The sequence below is a fragment of the Talpa europaea genome (genome assembly GCF_964194135.1).
Source record: "Talpa europaea genome assembly, chromosome: 15".
Lineage (NCBI taxonomy): Eukaryota > Metazoa > Chordata > Mammalia > Eulipotyphla > Talpidae > Talpa > Talpa europaea.
This window is the reverse complement of record NC_140083.1, coordinates 32,555,319-32,577,899: the sequence shown is the minus strand read 5'-3', so window position 1 is coordinate 32,577,899 and position 22,581 is coordinate 32,555,319. Positions and strand designations below refer to the sequence as shown.

The following is a 22,581-nucleotide window of genomic DNA, read 5'->3' as shown; positions in this document are numbered from 1 at the left end:
CTTGTTCATTTCACATATTCCCCTGAAACCATCCCTGCTCCTATGAATAAATGCTTCCTGTAAATTCCTCCTTTAATAAAAAAAAATGTGCATTCGATGGCATCTTTTAGCAATTCTTGCCTCTCTCATTTACTAGGGATCTTCTTGTAGAGTCTGTATTCATTAATATTCACAGAGATGAAGCAACGCTCATGCATATGATCAAAAAATTAGCATCTACATCTTTTATGTTGTATTTATAATTTAAGTTTCTGGAACTCAATTCCTGATTCTGCATGAGTATTATAAGCTTATTTAAAAAAAAGTAATTCAGGTAATGATTCATGTAGACTGATTTTTTTATATGACTTTTACCTTATTTCATTTTTACTTATTTTAATCTTCATAGATACACTTTTTCTTTGTGATTTTTTCTGTAAATAAATAAATAAACCATAATTATGAAATCCTCAAATAACATTGATTGGCTCAGTAGCTGTTAAAAAATAATTAGTGCATAATACTATTTCTTCTCTCTTCAAATAAGACAATACTGTTTTAATAATTTGAACCTAGCATTACCATTCTTCATGTTGTTTTGAGTCAACATCAAAGAATTGAAATTATGTAGAAAGATCATTGTTAAGCTTGATATAAACTCCAGCCCTGAAATCCATGTCAGAAAGTGAGTCACCTTCCTGTTCAACCAGTGAAGGTAATTCAACATCATCTAAAATGTGGTCGAATAAAGAAAGATTTCTCTTGATTAGTATTTAACTGCCTTTTTCCATAAGGTAACCCACAAAAAGATGTTTGGCTCCAATTATCAGGGTGGAAATTGCTTATGCAAATCAATGTAAGGCAATGAGGTGTGGATAAAAAGCAAAAGGGAAATATCATTATTATTGGATTGTGCTCATAAAATTCTGATGGCTGGAAGGTAATGACAGGCACAAAGCCAGAGGGATTATTAGTAGCAACAACATACTCAATAACTTGTGTTCCAGTGAGGAGTTATATGTTAACATGTACACACAGTATTTTTTATGTGATAACTGCAGGCTTACATTTGTGAGAGTGTTCACTCCCTTCTACGTAGGATTTCAGATAAATGAAAAGTCAGAAAATAATAGAGAACAGAGATGGTGTGTCAAAGTTAATTTCCTTTCTGAAGGGATAGTAGTGTATTTTCATCAGATGTAGCTACATCTTGCTTAATCTGAAATGAACGACCACAGGTAGTGTTTGCTCAAGTTTTTCCTCCATGTTTCCCTTAAGTAGCTGTTCTTTTTTTAAATAAGCTATAGGTAGAAAGCTTAACACTTCATAATAATTTCTGTGATCATGCAACACCATGTAATAATTTTATTATAGCCTTTAAAGTCATCTATTAGACATCTATCTACAAAGCTAAAATTGATAAGAAGGTTATGGAGAAAAAAAATATTACTTACAGGGAAAAACTCCTTGGATTAGAGAATCAAGAATACTCTCTCTAAAAAAAAATACTTAAAAATGAGCACAGGAGACTATGGTGATGGATCATGGGTGCTGTGTTGGTAGGAGAACTACAGAGACTACACCTGAGGGGAGATATCAAAGAATGCCTAAAAATGAACAATTATGTAAGAAAATAAATAAATGTAATCAAAAGCTGAAATCACCGCTATTTATATTTCTGAATCAGAATGAAATAACTTCTTCACATTGTAGTTAGTAAGTTTACATTCACTGGTTGGGCCTTTATCATTTTGCTGATGTTAACCCTCTGCTGGCTAGATAGCCTTAAAAAAAAAAAAAAAACTTATTTAAAAAGACATTTATCTGTTTTAATGTCCTGTAAGCATTTATCCAGCTCAACGGGAGATCTTATAAATTTTTAATTGTTGGTTTACTTTTACCTGTTACTTAAGGAATCAAGCTATATTATACATTTTAACTAACAGGGTGAGTACATAAGATGATATTTTTGACAACTTTATTTAAAATGAATCTGTAAAATTATCAGACATGTTTAGTTGATAGGTAGATATATTTGTTAGTATTTATGTAAATGTATACTGATCTTTAAATATGTACACTCATCAGTACACTAACCTACAAACTGTCTTTATGTTTTAGTAGATTGCTAATTCAGAAGTTAGACATCACATTTTGGTTAGATTGCTAATTCAAAAGTGCTATAAAGTTGCCTTAAAGGCAAATTTCTCTAATCTATTTAGCTCTTGCATCAGCAGTTTTCTTTCTTTTCCTTTTTAATTTTATTTTTTCTCCTTAAGTTCATTAATAACCTAGAACTACATACTTGGCAATGTTGCACATTTTTATGCTAAAAACCATCCTAAATTGGGAAGATATATTTTCCTTGTTACTCACATTTTCACAATTGCTTCCTCATTTTAATACACAGCATAATGCTAGTAATATGGCATAGATGTACCATATTATATTTTTCCTTGTTTGTGAACATCTAAATTGTTTTCTAAATTTTTAAATAATACTATAATAATCTTTAAGTTATAGATTTTCCCACTATATTTTTATTCTTTATATCTGCAATCATATTACCATTTTTTCCCTTCCAAAGTTTGAAGTCATTACATAATGAAAAAAAAAAAAGTTGAAAGTTATTTTTAGAATACACTCAGCTAGCAGCATTGGGTCTTACAATTCTCAAAATAAGTTTTGTACTAATTTATCAAGTAAAGACATTACCCATTTTTTTTAGTATATATCACAGATGAGGTTGAAATTTTTTTCACAAATGAGGTTGAAATTTTTTTTCATATATATTCCTTTCATTTAATCTTTTGTGATCTATTTGTTTTACTCATTTAAAGATTAAAATTTTCCTTTCTTTTACATAACTTTGTATAAATGGTGATAGGAAAATAAAAATAATGAGTCATTACATTAATTACACATTCTTTCCTCCTTGTGATAGCTAATTCAAAATTATTGTTATGAAAGCTACGTTATAAATTAGCAGCTTAGGAGGAATGCTATAAACACCTAACAAAGTAGGTATTTGGAGCTTATCTTATAAATAGTTCAAATGCATTTTAAAATTCCATTCTAATATAGCCCTTTGTTTTTGTCTACAATAGAAAGAGCTTGTGTTAACATGACACACAGATAGTTATCCATTTATTCCCAGTACCTCATTTCCTTTGCCAGTCTCTATAGTCACCTTTTCTGTTCAAGGTTTCTCCCTATGATTATTTGATAGGTCATTTTTCTACTTAAGTGCAATAACACATTTTAGGGTTAAAATTGTTTCTTAATGTTTTGTGCTAATAAACTAGCATTGTGCTTTTCTTCGTGCACCAGCTCTGCTTAGTTTAATGTCTACAGTGCACATTGCTCACCTATCAGATATGTGCATCCATTTAATCCACACATTACACAGCTATACTATTTCAGATACCATAATAAGTACCATGTACTCCCGGCATGCTCTGCACAGTAGATGTGGCCCCTGTTCTCATGAATCATATAAAGGAATAAGATTGACACTTAATAGGAAAAAAAAAAACCTATCTTTTTACTACATGGGATAAATACTAGAGAAAAGGATACTCTGAGAGAACATATGGGTGGGTAGGTGGGGTAATTTAAGATTAGGTGTTTGGGGAAGTTCTTCTTTGATAAGACAGCAGTATACTGAGCTCTGAAAGATGAGAAAGGGTGGGGGGAGGGTGAGATCACTCAAGAAAGATGAAGAATCATGTGAAAACTGAGACAAAGAACTGAGCATGTTCAAGGAAAAGAAATGTGTGGCTGAGCAGTTAGTAGGGGCAAGAAATAAGTTAGGCAATGAAGACAGCAGTTAGTCATGCAGCATTAAAGTAGATTGTTCTAGGAAGGTTGGATTTTATTCTAAGTGCAGTGGGATGCTATTAAACAGTTTTAAATTGAGATGTGGCATTGTTCTGTTTATATTCAAGACAGTTATCTCACTAAAATAACACAATGGTGTTGGGGCAATCAGCCTACCAATTGAGGAATTAAGGAATAAAATTAGGAGACTTTTAATGACCATGTGAGTGATGATGGAGGCTTAAGTGGTAGATATACAGAGACATGGATGGATTAAAAATGCTTTTTTGAAGGTTGAATGAGAATGATGTAGAGACTGATTGAAAAGTGTGGTCTGAGAGTGAGAAAGAGAAGACAGTTAAGAATGATGCTGAGCTTTTGGTGTTGAAAGCCTGGAACCAAGCCCTCAAGGTTTGTAAGACTGAGAGAAAACGAGAGGTTGAAAGAGAGAATAAGGAGAAACAACTGGAGATGCAGGGAGAACCAAGGGTATGATATCATTCATTCCAAGAAAAATTTGTTTTAATGATAAGGAAATTATCAACAAGGTTAAGTGCAACTGAGAAATGGAGTAGGATAAAAACTGAAAAAGGTACTCTTTGGCATATTTGGGAAATTTCTCTAAATTTATTGGTTTCAGAGGAATGGGTTAAAGAATGAATGGGAAATGTTTAAATGGAGAAAGTGTATGTAGATAAAAATTTAAAGAAATTTGCCAAGAAAGATCAGAAAAGCAGGGGATATAGAAAACTTCTGTTTTTAAAGATGGGATACAGTTATACTAGTTAAATGTTGGTAGAGAAATCACAAGAAATGTTTGATAGTGTTAGAAAAGTTCTTTACTTGTTTTATGTTATTTTCAGGTAAATATTATATATAGCATTTACCTTATTCTGTTGAAGAAATTAAAGTTTAGAGAACTAATAAGATTATGTGACTGCTAATAATCAGCACAGAATCTCCTTTAGTTTTTCTGAACCTACACTCTAATTCTTTCTCATACAAAATTACATTTTCTTCTCAACTAGTCACTAGCACTGGAGAATGATCAAGAAAAGGGATGAGATGGAAGTGGGGAATGCTGTGTGCTTGGTCTATAGTCATTGCGTAATTGCGTATATTGATTTACAAGAGGTAGTGCTTCTTCTTTTTTTTTTTTTTTTTTTAACCAGCCAGTATATAATTTTTCTATTTTGTGAGCTTGTAGTGGTCAAAAACCCTTTACCAGGCATTCGGAAAAAGCAATTCACAAACTTCACTTTTACCAATAGATTCATTTTTATGTCTCAGTAATTTTTCAAGCTAGCAACAGAAGTGAGACAAGGGAATATTTTAGTACCCCACAAGTCCCCTATAGACTTCCATTCACACTATTTCACTGACAGGTGTAGGACCCTGTCAAGTTTTTCTAGAATGGAGTACAAATTCAATAGTGGTAATGTAGTTCTGGCAGTGCACCTGCATGTTAGGCATTGATGATGTGATCTATAATTATTAGATAAGAGAAGTTTGCAAACAAAACCGATGTGAGAATATGCCATTGTTAGAAATTTAAAACAAACAAATCTTGCATGTACTGTCAGCTTGATTTGATTTAAATTTTTTCTGATATTCTTCTATGTTTAGCACTCCTTGAGCAAGTATACTGATTTTACAAATGTAAATTCATTAGGTAATGGAGTTTTAAAAACATGTAGAATGGTTTTATTTGTTCCTATAGAAATGTCTCAGTAGTCCTACACCTAAGTAAGCAATTTCTAAAAGTACATTAAGAGTAGGCATATTTAGGAGGGCCTTCCTGGTGGCGCAGGGGGTTAAGACACAACCTATGAAACTCACCGCAGCCACCACAGCACAAGTTCGATCCCCGGCCAGGGAGGTGACCCATATGGTGCAGCGAACCTCTGCTGACTTGCCCACTGCTCCCCTAGGCAGTGTATTTCAGTCAATCTGCCTGTTCTGTTCCCCACTGTCTCTGGTGAGTCCTCTCACCCCCCAAAACTCTGGCTTGTACCCTAGTTCTTATATGTATAAATAAATCTTTAAAAATATATATTAAAAAATAAAAGAGTAGGCATATTTAAAATTAAAATAAAAATGGCATGTAATCAGCTATTTTTTTCAACTATTGCTTTATCTATTCAAATAGTTTTCTTTCCTAAAGTCAACATCTTTTTTATTCTAGTGGCCAAAAAATGTTGTACCTCAAAAAATTTGGTCTTAGTTCCCATTTTACTGGATTCCTTCTTGGAAATTTATAATTTAACAGTAATTTATAAATTAGTAGTAAACAAAGACAATCATTAAATTATTTATACCTTTTCATCATTGGTTCTTTCCTAATAGAATTAATATGTAAACATTACTTCTTTTCTTTCAACATAATGCTTTTTCAGTGCTTTGCTACTCTGTTTTAACTATCTTCAACTAGTTATTAACCAAAATAATATCTAGCTCTCTAATATATCAACAGCTCCCTTCTAATTTAGTTGATCTGTCACTGTTTTAGTCTCCTTGTTTCTATTTCTCAAGGTTGAGGAATATAGACACCTCCTCTGAAGTACATGGGCCAGGCTTCAAGTGGGTTTTACCCAATCCTTGTGTGACATTGCTGTGATCAGGCAGATTTTAATATGCTTTTGTTGATATCCATGAATCCCTTCAAGGTCACCTTACTCTAATAATGCATACACTTAACAGATAATTAATTTTAGAGCTTATGGTTTCTAGTTTAAATGCCTCTGCTCTCAAGCTTTATTAAGACTGAAGTTTCGCATAGTTTTATTATTTGGTGGTGGTGTCACTGTAGGTACACTCTGTGCTACTTTCAAACAAGGTTTTTCTCCAACCTCTTTGTCTCTCTCTCTTTTTTTTTTTAGAATGTGTCTCTTCCCCCATACCTACTATTCATAACCATGAAATTCTAGAGTTACTAACTAGAACTAGGTGGTTTTTAATTTTTATTTCGTACAATTTTTTTTCTGAGGTTTAAAAAGAAAATTTATAGATGTTCTTTGTTTGGTGCCTATCATCTATTAGTGTTGTATCAGTCAAGATTTTGGGTTACAAGCCACAGAAACAAACTAAATGAAAATGACAGCCCTTGGAACCACTGGGAAGGCTGGAGAACAAAGCCTACAAAAAAGACAGCTGGAACTAAGGGAGACTCAGAAGTCAACAAACCTAGCCAAAGTCATGCTGAAGGAGTGGATTGTTTGATCGCTACCAGGAGAATAGATGCCAATGGGCCTCAGTATCGCTATCACAGAAAATAATCTTGCCCCTACCCCTATGTCTTTATATTAATCCTGTAGGATTAAGAGTCCTAGGATGAAGCATCCACTTGTTTGAGGCCAGGGACAGGTCCATGGTTTAACTGCCAGGAGAAGCAGAGAGGGAGTATTTAGTATATAATCCCTTTCATTTCAATAGTGGAAGGCAGAATTATTGCATTCCTCAAAGATTCTGTGATGAGTTGTTGCTTCCATATAAACGTAAAGTTTAAATGCTGGAAAAACAAAGTAAGAAAAAAAAAGGGGGGTAACTCTCTACTACAATCATTTAAGGTACAATTTAATAGAAAGAAGCACTACTTTAAAGCACTAACTTAAACCTTTAAACCTACTTTAAACCTTTCTTTTACGTAGAAAACTCAATGCCTGAATCTAGCTGGCATTTCCTAGGCCAATCATGTAAGTTAGAAACATTCTTTTCCAGAGTCACTGAGGCCCAGAGTTCTATCCTTTGCCTCATTGGAGAAACCACTGATGGTGGTTAATCCATGAATTAGCCTCCTCTTATTAATCAATTTGTGATTTCATTCAGGCTATCACTCTTCTGTATATTCATATACTTCACAGAGTTGGCACCTGCCTTGTGTAATTCCCAAGCAGTACTCCCTAAACCTTCATTAATAGGTTTCAGCTAGAGCTTGTGATATAATAACTGAGGGGAATCTTCGCTGACTCTTAAAAAATCATTCTTAGGAAGAAATTCTTTCCCTTTCTCTGTGCAGTGTCATATCTGAATGCGATCCTGGCGGTTGCTGCAGCCATCTAGCCCCAAATCTAAGGTAGAAGCCAAAACATAAGTAAAATGGGGCCAAAAGAAGTGGAGAAAAAGAGTTGCAGCTCTGTCTTACCTTCTTATAATAGGAAAGAATGAATCTCATCATTTAAAAAGAATCATTCTAGGGCCTCCCTGGTGGCGCAGCGGTTGAGCACTGGGTTGCGATGCTGCCCGCGGCCTCTGCAGCGCCGGTTCGATCCCCGGCCACCAGAGGAGGGTCCCACATGGCGCCCAAACCTCTCCTGCCGCCCGGTGCTCCCCTCAGCAGTGTACTTCGGTCCTTCTGCCTGCTCTGCTCCCCGTTCTGGCTCTGGTGAATTCTCTCACCCTCCTTCTGACTGTACCCAGTGCATGTATAAACAAAAACAAACAAACAAATAAATAAATAAATAAAACATGCCTCTATTAAAAAAAAATTTAAAAAAATAAGAATCATTCTAGGTTATATATTTTTGTTATTTGCATTTCAACACATATAAACCAGTCCACATAGCTTTGGTTTTTATTGAGCTGTTGCTCCTTGTCCTATGAATAAAAGCAATTCTACAGTTAGTCCCCTGTTGTGAGATGCGGAAGGACTCATTAAAAGGAGAGCAAGTATTCCATAATTATTTCCATGTATACCATAAAAGATGTGCTGAGGAAGTGCTTTACTTCCTCAGCTTACCTTTAACTTGTCCCTTTGTCTTTATGTAATCCCATTGGCTTTTACACATGGAGTGTTATTATCCATGTCCCTTGTTAGCAAAGGAAGTTAAACAAAAATGGTCTCCTATCGGACCTCCCCTGGTGGCACAAAGGGCTAAGCACAGCACTATGAAGCTATTCACAGTCTCTGCAGCATGAGTTCAATCCCCAGCCGGCCTGGGAGCTACCCACATAGTGCATAAGACCTCTCCTGTCTTGCCTGCTGCTCCCTTAGCAGTGTATTTCAGTAGATATGCTTGTTCTGTCCCTCACTCTGTCTCTGGTGAATCCTCTTAACTCCCCACACCTCTGGCCTGTACTCCAGTTCATGTATGCATAAATAAATAAATCTTGAAAAAATGGTGTCAAATCCAATAGTTCACCATCTCTTGATTACATATCCAGTTACAAATATTAATATAAGCCTTATATCTGACAAATATGCACCAAAAAATAAATTATATCCTATATTAATTTTTAAATGTGACATTTTGCGGGGACATAATAGAAGTCTCTATTTCATATTTCAATTATTAGTAGAAAGGCATATTGCATAAAGGCAGGTAGAAATCAGACAAATATTGCAATCATCTATTGTGTTCCAGCCTGGCCTCCATGGATTTATTCAAACAGTGCTAAATAGGAATAATAGGATTCCCACTGTCTCGAATTTATAGACTATTTGAGTAGTCAGAGTAATAAACAGGCAATAACAACACAATATGATAAATGCTCTTACATGGTGTGTGAAAATGCAAGAAGGCTATTTAACTCAGAATTAGGAAGGGGGTGGGAATGGGCAAGAAATGATTCCTTGAGTCTTAAAGATTGAATTGAACTTAAGTAGGCAAATAAGAAAAAGAATATTTAGAGAACTGCATGTGCAGAGAACTAGAAAATGGGAAAAATGTGTCTTCAGGATGCTGAAAGTGGCTAAATTGAAGCAGGAATAATAAGGTCACAGATAGCATTGGAGGGGTACAGAGGGACCAGACTGTGAGGATCATTTTTAGGTTACACCAGGGTATTTGGACTGTTTTCTGAATGTAGCAGGGATTTATGTTTATATTTGATGAAAAGTATTCTGAATGCATGGTAGAGATCAAATTTGAAAGGAAGAGTAGAAGCAGTGATAGATGAGCTGCTGTAGATTGTCAAAGAGGTGAAAGGATGGACCTGAATGTGGTAGAAAGGAAGAGAAGGCAGCAAGGATGATTCCTCCTTGAGGTGGGTGCAGGTGCCATCACAGAAGGGCTGTTCAAAGGAGCTGATTTGCAGGAGGACAGTGAGTGCAGCTGAGCCTGACTTGGGTCACTGATTGTGTGCACAGGTTTTAGAGTTTAGACATGAGTTTTAGTGATCTGATTAATGGGGCTGATAATATCTAACTCATAATGTCATGAGGACTGAATGAGATAAACCATAAAGCAATTAACACAGTGCTAAAAGGAGACATATATTGTTTTCATGTATGGTAAATTATTATTGTTAATGATGTTTTTCCTTCTGTTACTTTATTTCCTAACCTGTACTCTGAAATGATTAAAAAGAATATAGCATGTACTGAATATTTACTGTTTAGAAGGTACTCTCTAACACTGCAGATATTAAATCATTTATTCAGAAAAAGTCCATATAACAAGTGCTTTTATTATTTCCATTTTATAAATGTAAAGACTGGCATAAAGAGGTTATGTCACTTGGCCAAAGATTGTTCAGCTAGGGAGTGTTGAAGCATGGATTTGAACAAAGACATCAGACTCCTATTCCTGCATTTTATGTTTCAGAATATACCTTTGCTTAATATGCTTTTAATCAATCCATATTGATGGTTATATCACTTAAGAATTATTGGTCATCATTATTCATTCTTTTAAATACTACTACTATTTCTGAAATAGTATAGAAAACTCACATATCTTTTTCCAATTAATATTAAAAGATTCTTCTACTTCCTATCATAATGTCAAATCTACAGCTGATTGACTTTCATACATATAAATATAAACAAATTCCTGTTTAAGATTCATAACCAGTTATTTCCATATTCATTGACTTGTAAGTTTGAAAGAAACTCAAAATCTTCCTATTTTATTGCATACCAAATGTTGAATTTATCCTATCAAGTGGTTATTGTACCAAGACTTCTACAGCGTAGGTTACAGAAACATTCCCTCACAAATCACATCTCAGTGTTTGCAGCTATTACCAGTAACACTTTTCTATCAGTTTCTCCAGCACCTTAAAAACTACCTAGCTAATGCAAAATGCACTGTACTTTTTGTGAAATGCATGAATGATTATCAAAAACCCATATTCACTATTTTTAGTTTACTTTGTAGTTCAGCAAAGATAACCCAAAACTTCCTTAATTAAAAGTATGAGTATTTTATTCAAAAGGAAATAACCAAGGAAAACATAGGGAGATTTGGGGGAAAAAAGAATTGGAACTATTGGGAGTCTAAAAAGACTTCTGTCTGCCCTGATTACAGAGGTAGGCAAGTTGGAGCTACTTCTTAACTGTGGATAATTGCCATTTCTGTCTTCTTGAAATATAAATTTAAACATTATTTTGAATTGGGAAAAAGACAAAACCTTGGGCTGATGATCAGCATCAGGCTAAGGTAAACTCACCATTGAACAGAATTTTTATAATCCATCTGTGAAGAGAAACCTGTAGTTTACACAATGGGCCTTGCCAACTACACACAGTGTTCCATTGTTTCCTATTGGATAATCCTGGCAGCACTATCTATAAAGAGAATCCAATACTAGGTAGTTTTCATTTTAATATTCTATATTATAACATGACTAATGTAAAATTCAAATTTCCATTTCATAATACTCATTCCCAGATTTTATATATTTAAGTGCTACAAACGTATCAAAGATCATTTTGGCACTTCAACGCAAAATAGTTTTTTTATTTATCCTGGTGTCTGGATTCTAATTGAAAATGCCTCACCTGGCGTGTTCAAAGATAAAATTGGTGCTCGGATTGGTTATGCAGGGTTGTGTTATTTCAGCTAAGTTATTTGTGGCGTCTTCTGGTGATGAAGAATTTGTGATCGCTTAATGCTGGGCAGTGCGTGTCTAGGAATATGATTAGGAGTTGCCACCTGCTGTGCTGTGAGTCGCCCACAAAGTGGGCCACAGGTGCTAAAATTTGCATTTCACAAAATTTGCTTCATCAACTTAATCCCTAAAATTTTCTATTCTACATAAAATACTAAAAAAAAGTCAGCAAATTTTTCTTCTGGTTTCCTTCATGTGGTGTAAATATATTTTTTTTTCTACTACCCCTATGTATTAGAGATGATAGAATTTCAGATGGAAGGAACCCTTTGATATATAATGTAAAATACTATTTCCTATTTATTTTTCCACTTTAGATTCAGAAAAAATAATGTCAGTATTCATATGTAAATTACACATTCTCAGAAACATCAATCATATTTCTTGGAAGGTAGCAAGGCATGAATCAGAGAGAACATGTGTAAGTTTAACTACTACTATCAAAAATGTGATGGGAAGTCCTAAGTCTGGAAATATTAAATGAACTTAGGCCTGACTTTTAAATTAAATTTTAGTATGTGTTTCAAACTCATGAAAATAGGTGCACATCAGTTTTACATTAGGTGGCCTATCCTTTGCAGTGGGAATAGGGAACAGGCCAAGTTCTAGAGAGTTACCAATCTTTTGGCCCCTTTTATATCAGCCTATCAGTCAGGGATTTTTTTCCTATGAAACAAAATATTTTTCATCACTTCAACATAAAGCCTGGTAGGAAATTTTCCCCTGCAGAGATGGCTTCTTCAAAATTGGCTAAGGTTGACTTGCTAAATTAGAAGAAGATCTTTGACCCTAGAAAAATTGTAAAAAGTGGTTATGGCTATGAAAATCATTTTTGAGAGATTAGAATTGTTTGATGACTTAATTAAGAAATATGCTACAGCTAAATCTCTTTGGAACATTTTAAAATGAGATCTTTCATCTTTTTGCATGTCTTTTCTCTTTGTATTGATGTGATTCCAACAAATGGAAATGGTTAATTGAATTGAGAAATAAGTATGTTTACTGGTAATTGCTTACTGTTTGAATTGTAATTACAATTTTATATTCTTTGTAGGATTATTTAACCATTCATAAGTATGGCAATGCAGCCAGAAATGATCTCTGGAATACACTATCAGAGGTAAAGTAATAGGAAGTTCAAATGCTGAAATCTTTTCCTACTATTTGAATTGAATTTCTAGAACATCTATAGCTTTTATTGACACTGACAGTTTAATTTTACTATTTTCAGTTCCCTTTTCCTTATATTGCTTTTTAATTATATTTTTGAAGAAAATGGGGTTTAAAATTATTTAAACTGCAAGTGGTAATAAAAGATACCTTGCCTACTTTCAAACACGACAATGCTTCTGAAATATAATTGAACATAGTATCTGATATTCATGATTACTTTTTTTATATAAGTGAGTAAAAAATACTTAAATACAATACTAGACATACTGGAGATACTTAATGATGCTGCAGGTAGGTACTTGCTTTAATAATAAAGTATGGGGCTTCCCCTGGTGGCGCAGGCAGTTGAGCGTAGCACTGTGAAGCTCTCTGCAGCATCTGCAGCGCCAGTTCGATCCCAGCCAGCAGGCGGGGGTCCCACATGGCGCAGCAGACCTCTCCTGCCTCGCCCGCTGCTCACCTCAGCCCCGTATTTCGTCAGTCTGCCTGTTCTGTTCCCTGCTCTGTCTCTGGTGAGTCCTCACCCTCCCGCGCATCTTGCCTGTACCCTGGTTCTTGTACAAATAAATAAATAAATCTTTTAAAAAAATAATAAAGTATGTACTATCTTCCATTAGATAAAATTTTAATGTTTATAAAGCTTTCATTTATATATACATACACACACACATACACATATATGAAGCTTAACTTAAGGCAAGAAGATTAATTTTACTAACACATTGTATTAGCTCCACTGATTGTAAATCTTTTCATATTTAGGTAAATCATAAAGGTTAAAAATGAAAATGGTTTAGTGTTAATTATGTTTGTAATTCATGTTTATAAAACTAATTTATACAATTTTGGTTATAAAGGTTTTAAGAAGGAATGGAAAATATGTAAATATACAAGAAGTAATGGATCAGTGGACACTCCAGATGGGTTATCCTGTTATCACCATCTTGGGAAATACAACAGCGGAAAATAGAATCAAAATTACCCAACAACATTTTATTTATGACATCAGTGCTAAAACGAAAGCACTTGTACTTCAAAATAACAGGTATAGCAATTTTACTTATGTGAAAAATATTGATTTTACTTTTGTTTCACTTTGCAGTTTTAACATTTAAAAAAGCATTGATCATACAATTCTGGAATGTAGTAAATGAAAAATAGTTTGTATTTTTTTCTTCAGTTTAATTCCTTATTCAATCCCACTTCCAGACACTTTAATTGCTAAGGTGATAGCACACCAGTTATTTTGTTTTGGAACACAGAATTTAAATGATCGTGATGATTTAAAGAATCAATTATGTGATTTTTTTACTTTTTCCTTTTAAGTGTTTGCTGAATTAAATTCAAGAAAATTAAGACGCATTGAAATGAATTAAATGGAATTACCCAAATTGAAATTTATAAAACAAATGAGAATAGAAACTAACAATCCAGAAAGACTAATTAAAATGGACCAAAAAAAATTCCACAACTAAATAGTGTGTGAACCAAGGAACTCAAATTAGAAACATTTTTAGATGGTCTAAGTATCAGTTTTAGTTAGTATCAAAATATGTTCACTTCCCCTGTTTTTAGTGTTTAAAGCCTTTAAATAGACAACATACTTTGAATTTTTATGTGTTGTAGTTTTAACTTTTTGGAAACACTTATTTAATTACTGATCATTCCATATGTAGCATTCTTTTCTATTTCATGTTTTTTACTGTTTTGCATGTTATTATTACGGGCTGAGTTAAAGAAAGATAGAAATTCAATCAGTATAGTTTTTTATAAGGTGTCCTGATAAGAGGTTGGGAAGGGATAATAGGCAGGAATGAAAGTTAAAATTAATAAACAAAATGAGGTGTTTGAATTAGGTTGGTCATGATGTTTCTGGTTAACTTGTAAAATTGGGAGTCTGATTTTATCATCCACCAGTGTCTAGGAAATCTGAGCACACTTTAAGTTTACTTTGTTATCTCTAAAAGGAATGGAAATCATTCCCAAGTAAACTTTCTCCAAGACTGGCTATAGGTAGAAGTCATTGAGAAAATCATGAATGCCTTTTGGTGAATAAATATGAGATCCAATTTAGGATGACATTGTTTTAAATCTCTCTCTATATATACATGTATGTGTGTATACACACATATACACACAACATGATATAATACAAAATTATATGTATACAGAACTTACTGCATGTATGCAAATATACAATGACATATACACATACATGTATATACACACAGGTGTGTTGGCTTTAACAACTGCCCTTTGTGATCCTGCTGTGTGAATCTGTGGAGTACAGTATTACCCTGCCACACTGACAGGGTTTTGCTCTCTCTGCTTTCTCACTCAGCCTGGATTCCTCCCAAATGCTACCTCTAATAGTCCACCGTCTGACCCCAGGCGATACATGCATAGGCATCAACCCTGGCCTTGCCAGGAAGTACATAAAAACTATTTGACTATGGTAAGGCTAGAGAGATTCAAGCCCTGACTTTGAGAATGATCAGTCTGACACAAGCATCACGGATGCATGCAAACACAAAGGACACACAGATGACAGAACAAATTTTGAACAGTACTCTGTCAGCCTCTAACATGTATCAGATGTGTCAGCCATGAATCTGACTCTTCAAAGGAAGAATTTCTCCCAGATCTTATATCTAACATCTAAAGATCCTTGCTTTTACTGAAGTTATATAATCATATGGATCATGTTGAACCCTGAGAACTTGGCATATAAAATATCAAGAGTAAGATGGAGCATGGCTTTCGTAGTCTAAAAAAATATTTATTTTGAAATAATATGATGTGCAGTTGAAAATTTAGTATTTAATTTAATATTATGGATCATTTAATTCACTATATGGTCAAACCTTCAATAGCAATTTTGTCTGTTCTTTGTATATATATATATATATATATATATATATATATATAGAGTCTTCTTAGCTCTTCACTATTCAATAGACAGGTGAAATTAATGCATGTCTTTTCCAGAAATTTCTTGAATTGTGGATATTTTTCTAAGCCCCTGTAATTAACTCTTTGTCTCTACTTTTGCTGGGGAAACAAGAACATCACTAAAAAATACCTAGAGCATTTTTAACATGCCAGTAATTTTATTTTTCATATGCATTAACCATACTGCATTATAGAAAGGAAATATTCTTACATTGATAATTGTATGAACTTAGCTGATATGCAAAAATGAGTGAATCAGTTTGCTATAATTTTGGTATTTGGAAAGTTGTGAATTTGTGTATTTTTTTTTATAAAGACAATGAATTGCAAAATTAAGCCAGGTCTCCTCATATTCTCATAGAACTTCTCAGAGTCCTCTATTACAAGGAATTATATTTATCTCCATAGTCATATTTTCCTTCTCTTATTAACTCAATGACAACAACCACTGAACAGGATACTCACAACATCTACATTAATGGTTGGTCCATTTTTTGCAAAAGATTTCTCATTCAAACTAACATATGCACCTATTCTTTTCCACGCATATATCATCATTAGACTAAACATTATTGTGTTATTAAAAATGTTAACTAATAATGAAAAAAAGTTAATAGCCTCAGGGACTATTACAGAAAAGTTATCTGAGAAGTCTTTTGAAATACCATTTTTGGGTTTTGATTTTGGAATTTTTTTTCTGTTTCAAATGAGATGACTAAAACTCAAGTCAGCCCTAAGGGACTGGGACACAGTCTAATTTGATAAGTTCTTTTTCAGTCTCTTTTTAAACAGAAGTCACAGAAATCTTAGATTTCCTTACAGGAGACCAGCTAGAGCTCCTCACTGAGAGGCATTTTGTGTCTTCCAGCCCTTTAATTTATAATCATAAAACTACACAATTACCACGCTTTAACTTTAAAAATTTGTGAATAGTTAAAATATGTGTTACCTAGGTCAGTTTGAAAAACAATTTATACTGACTTTATACACAATTCAGAAATGAATACAAATTTCTATTGCACTTGCTAATTTGTCATTTTTTATCTTTGTGCAAAAGCATTTTTAGGAAAACTACAGAATTTTATTTTAAAAATTTTACAAAATGACCCAATGTTTGTATTCAAATATCTTTTTAGTGGAAATTTAGTGGAAATTAGTGGAAATTTTAGTGGAAATTTTTTACATATGAATGGCTATGCAATACAATATCAGCCATTTAGAATTTTTTCTGAATTTGCAAAATTGGCTATAAACAATGCAGTTGTTGACTTGAATCTTTTTTATTTCATGGGCATTTGCTAAAGTTTAGATCTCAAAGCTTACCAACTGTTATCATAATTTAATTATTTAGAAGACAATTTTAATACATGTAAAATTGTGTTTGTTTACCTCAAGGACAGATAGAATTTCACAAACATTTATGACCATGCTACAAAAAAACCCACCAAATTCATCCTTGAGCACTTTTAACCATTCTCAATTTTAGATATGTCTAGCCCTTTAACTGATAGTTCTTTGACTTCAAAATTTAGTTGACCCAGCTCAGTGTGGAACATCTGTAGTAAAAAGCCAAGTTCATAAAGTTAATCTCTCTCTTACTTATAGACTGATGTGTTCTCTTTTATTTATCTTCAATCTAATTCCAGTCAATTCATTTCAAGGGTAATTTATGTAATGCCTTCCCTTTCCAGTCTTTTGCAAGCTCAAAAATGAGCTTACAGTTTGAGAATCAGATCCAGAGTCAGACATTGCTGTCTCTTCACTAATTATTCCAATTAATAGAAAAAGAGTCATCATTTTTATGAAATGATTGTAATAGAAATATATCAAGTTCCTCTGTCTTGCTCAGTAAATCCATCATTAAATTTGTATGGCATATTCTAACATTGTATAAAGTATTGGAGTTCTTTGTTAAAGAAGTTACTTGGGTTGTGTTCAATCACTTTTAACTTAAAAAATCTGTGTTTATCTACTGAAAGTTGTTTATTTCCTCATCAATTATGTGTAGTCTATTGCAGTATAAAACATGTCACCATACATGTTCCCTTAAAAATTATCATTCTTCATTTACTCTAATAGTTGTTAAACTCACAGTTTCCCTTTCTACATTTTAAAAAATATATGATATTTTTCACATGCTGGACTTTGTTAGTTACCCCTGTTGCTTACAGATTAAGTCTCAGTGCTATCACCACTAAGTCCTGAGTTTAATCCCCAGCCAGGGAGCTAATCTACATATGGTGCAGCAGACCTCTCCTGCCTCACCCGCTGCTCCCCTCAGCAGTGTACTTCCATCAATATGCCTGTTCTGTTCCCCACTCTCTCTGGTGAATCCTCTCACCCCCACACCTCTGGCCGGCACCCCAGTTCTTGTATACATAAATAAATCTTAAAAAATTAATTCTTAAAGATATTTTCACTTCCTATATTGGAGGTAGAAGTTGATATAAAATTATGATTTTTTTTCAAGCTTCCATTTGGACATTTTACTATTGCTGAATTTTGTTTATTGTGAATGGATCAAATTCTACATGATAGATTTAGAGATACTCTCCCTTCCCATACCCCAAAAAAGCAGAGTCATCCTTTTAAGTTGTATAACACCAGACATGTTCCCTTAAAAATTATCATTCTTCATTTACTCTAATAGTAGTTAAACTCACAGTTTCCCTTTCTACATTTTAAAAAATATATGATTTTTTTGTTACATGCTGGACGTTGTTGGTTACCCCTGTTGCTAATGGTGCAATAAGTCAAAATAACCTGGCTTTATTTTGGGGAAAGAAAATTTAGTCATAAGATTTATTGTTAAGATCCACCAGCTTACCTCTGGCTACTCATTTGAGATTAAATTGCTATTATTGCAAGTACAAGTATAATCCCGGATTTTCTATAAAAATTCAAAATCTAAAAGGTGCTTTTCTTTAATTAGTCATGACTTAGCTCTATACATTGGTGAATACTTTCACACATCAGTTTGGAAATTCCATTTCAGAAAATGGAGCATTAAGTGTATCACACAGTGTTCCCTGTACAGTTGTTTATTTAAGGGGGGTCTGATTAGTTTAACTTTTTGTTTCTGCTTTGCTAAGTAGTTTTACGTGTGTTGCATTATCTTTTCTGTATTATGCTAATAGGGTTTACTTTAGGATAGTTACACAAATAATTAAAGAGTATGTTGGTGTGTACATACCTGAGACTCCTGAAATGTGTATTAATCTAATATAGAGACAAGAAGAGAGGAGTTTTTAGACTTTAATCAATATATGGTGTCGTTCAGATTTATAGATTTTGATAATTTTTATTCCCAACACAAAATACAGATCTTTTTTTTTTTCAAGATACATAGTTTTGGGTTTTTTTTTTTGTATTTCCTCTTTTGTATTGAAATTAAAACTCTTGGAAGCCAAGTCTACTTCATGGCATTGAAAGAGTCAATTTATCTTCTTGACTTATTTCTTACTGTTAGGATAGGGGAATTTTTTCAGTTCCCCCAAAGAGAAAGAAGAATAAAAATCACAGAGAAAAGTGCATAGGAAATGTCATTTGTTTGATATGACCATTTTTATCTTTAAAGCTTCTATTTTATTTTGCAGTTACCTGTGGCAGATTCCATTAACTATTGTGGTAGGAAATAGAAGCCATGTGTCTTCAGAAGCAATTATTTGGGTGTCTAACAAATCAGGTAAAATATATATTTGCCCCTGAGGAACTATTTGGTTTTAGGTAATTGTTTAGTAACTTAACCTCTGGTTTCAATTGTTTTAAAAATGTGAGTAAAGGAGATTTAAAAATGGAATATAGAGAAATGATCACTGCTACAAAATTAACTGTAACATAACAGTTTTTACATAGTTTTAGCCAGCCTATATAATTATTAAAAATGAATTATTTCTTTGCTAGTAAAGAGAAAATTTAAAAACAAGTAGTTGTACTAATTTTAATTGTTGTAAACTATCATTTTATAATTACAAATAATTAAAATATAATCACAATTCCCAACAGAAATTTTTCCAAATATTGAAATACAGGCCACATTTTCCTTGCATTTTCCTGTTATCTTTGCTTTACTACACTGACTTACTAAAGAATGCCTGATGCAGTATTCTCTATAGAATTAGATAATTACAGGGGCAGAAGGGGGGGGGGCTGATAAGTCTTCAAACCCTCCCATAGGTAAGGTCAAACCTCAAGAATCAGAGAAAGATGAGACTCTATTCTATTTCTAACTATCTTCAAATAAGATAGTGACCTATTTCAATTCACTGTCAGAAATCTATTTTTTGAATTCAATCTAAATCCTTCATGCTAGAATGTGAAGTAGATCTTTTATTTCTGTTTTCCATTGAATGAAGAAATTGTCAATTATCATCTTTTATGTAACATTGCATTTAGATTTAGATGGTCACATATGCCCACATTCATTTTTCTCACTTTCTTATGTTAATTGATGTAACCTTGCAATTTCATAAGTTTCATTTAAAATCATCACTTTTTTTAAAAATAAGGTGACTATAAAATAAGGTGACTATAAATAAATAATAAATCCCCCCCTCCCCCAGGAGTCCTGTTATTATAAGGAAACTATAAAGGCTCAAAACACATACACACACACATAGAGGGAAAAATTCTCACAGTAGACTCTAATCTGAACCAGACATAAATATTTGTATTTCCAGTTGAATTTTTATTCAGATTTTCACCTTACTGTATTTTGAACACCTAATCAAATATCATGAAAATGCTTTAATTTATATACACTGTATATAAAACATGTAGTGTAGAGAAAAACTGACATTTTTTATTTAAGTTTCTCCTTTTTAAAAATTTGTTTATTAAAATGTATTCATCTTTTGGAGTTAGTATGTATACAATAATTCTGTATTCACACTGTCTTTAAACGTCTTACTTTCATGAAGTTATTTTGTTTATTTATATAATTTGTTATGAAACCAAGAGTGAAAGCAGTGAGTTGTTCAGGTACTGGTCTAACTATTAGACTGAAATCATTCCTGCTTAGGATTACTAGGAACATGAAACTTAACAGTTTCAGAAATAAAAACATTTCTCTTGGGAAGGTAGAGAAGAGTTGGGAAAATTAAGAGTAGAAGCTGATCAAGGAAAGAAACTGAACAAACATCAGGATAAGTCCCCAGATGTACTTTTAGGAAGTGAAGGAATTCAGGACAATTGTCATTTCCTGGGATATATATTTCTTCTAACTTCCTAGTTATTTCCATACTGTTATTTCTGTACCTTCTTATTCCACAGAATATCCAAAAAGTCACCAATTTCCTTAACCAATAGCCACAGGTTGTTGTATTTGAGAAGTTGTTTCCATTTATACAGTCTTTAATTATGAACCAGGAATAAATTGAAACATATTTCAAAATACTTGTTTGCCTAAAATATCCCCTACCTTAACACAGATGGTTTTATACACAACTTCGTGGTTTGTGACATGCGTGAGTACAGGAGATACTATTTACATATACTGTGATATTTATGCCATATATACTCCCTTCCCCGAAAGTTGTGCAGTTAGTAACTGACAGAGTACAATGTGTTATTTTCCATTAAATGATAGCGGTGTCTTCTAAACATTGTCCCACTTGAAATGTCAAGACTTTGGGGGTAATACCCGTATCAATAAATGTTTTTTGAAAATGTTATAAATACATAAATTTGTTGTTTTTTTTTCTTTTTTTTATAATAAATTTTATTTTTATATTCCCCATACAATTGCAACCCCCCCATTCTGACCCCAATCCCTCCCCTCCCGCCCTCCACCCCCCAAAAAGTGTCTCTGGTTCATAGTCTTTTGTTGATTTTGATTTTCACTTTCTTATAGTTATTCATTTTCCTGGTCCCTTATTTAAGTTTTCTAGATTCCTGCTATGAGTGAGACCATCCGGTATTTTTCTTTTTCTTTTTGGCTTATTTCACTGAGCATGATCCCTTCCAGTGCCATCCATGTTGCTGCAAATTGCATGTGTTTATCTTTTTTGAATGCTGAGTAATATTCCATGGTATATATGTACCACATCTGGAATACATAAATTTGAAAGAAGTTTCCAAGAGGGACCTAAGAGATAGTCAACATTTCTGTTTTGGCTGTTCAGTCATTGTAACTTATTTAGTTTTGTCTTGAAGTCCTTCTTTCTTTCATTCATTCATTCATTCATTCATTCATTCATTCATTCATTCATTCATTCATTTGTACAAGCACAGGTTACAGTCAGAAGCGCGGGAGGGTGAGAGAATTCACCAGAGCCAGAGCAGGGAGCAGAGCAGGCAGAAGGACCGAAGCACACTGCTGAGGGGAGCAGCGGGCGGCAGGAGAGGTCTGCGCGCCATGTGGGACCCTCCTTCGGTGGCTGGGGAGCAGCCGGGAATCGAACTGGCGCTGCAGAGGCTGCAGGCAGCTACGCAACCCAGCGCTCAACCGCTGCGCCACCAGGGAGGCCCTTGAAGTCCTTCTTTCTGATGATGAATAAAAAGATCATACCACACAAAAGTTAGGAAAACAGATTATTATCTCCTTTTATATGTTCTCTTTTTTTAAGTGTTGACAAATAATCATTGATAAAGATGTTTTTCTATAAACACACACAGAAAATAATCTGTTCAATTCTCATCAACATGTAAAATAATAATTTTGTTTAATTTCAAATGAAATTTAATAATTTACATTATCAGTAATACAGATTTGACATCACAAGACACTGAAGCAAAGTCATTGGTAAATAATAAACAGTATTAATTTTATATTAATCATCACATACTCTTGACACCTCAGTTTTTAAAACCTTTAAATGAATATCTAAT

The 22,581-nt window shown here is 33.4% G+C and overlaps 1 protein-coding gene across 1 annotated transcript in view; it reads left to right on the top strand.

Moving 5' to 3' along the window:
* Positions 1–22,581, top strand: part of TRHDE (thyrotropin releasing hormone degrading enzyme) — a gene marked incomplete at its 5' end in the record, with an annotated part of 360,848 nt that overhangs the window by 275,187 nt on the left and 63,080 nt on the right. The window contains 3 exons of the mRNA XM_084255346.1: positions 12,683–12,748; positions 13,659–13,846; positions 19,350–19,438. Coding sequence (XP_084111472.1) covers positions 12,683–12,748; positions 13,659–13,846; positions 19,350–19,438 — 343 coding nt within the window. The remainder of the gene's footprint in view (positions 1–12,682; positions 12,749–13,658; positions 13,847–19,349; positions 19,439–22,581) is intronic.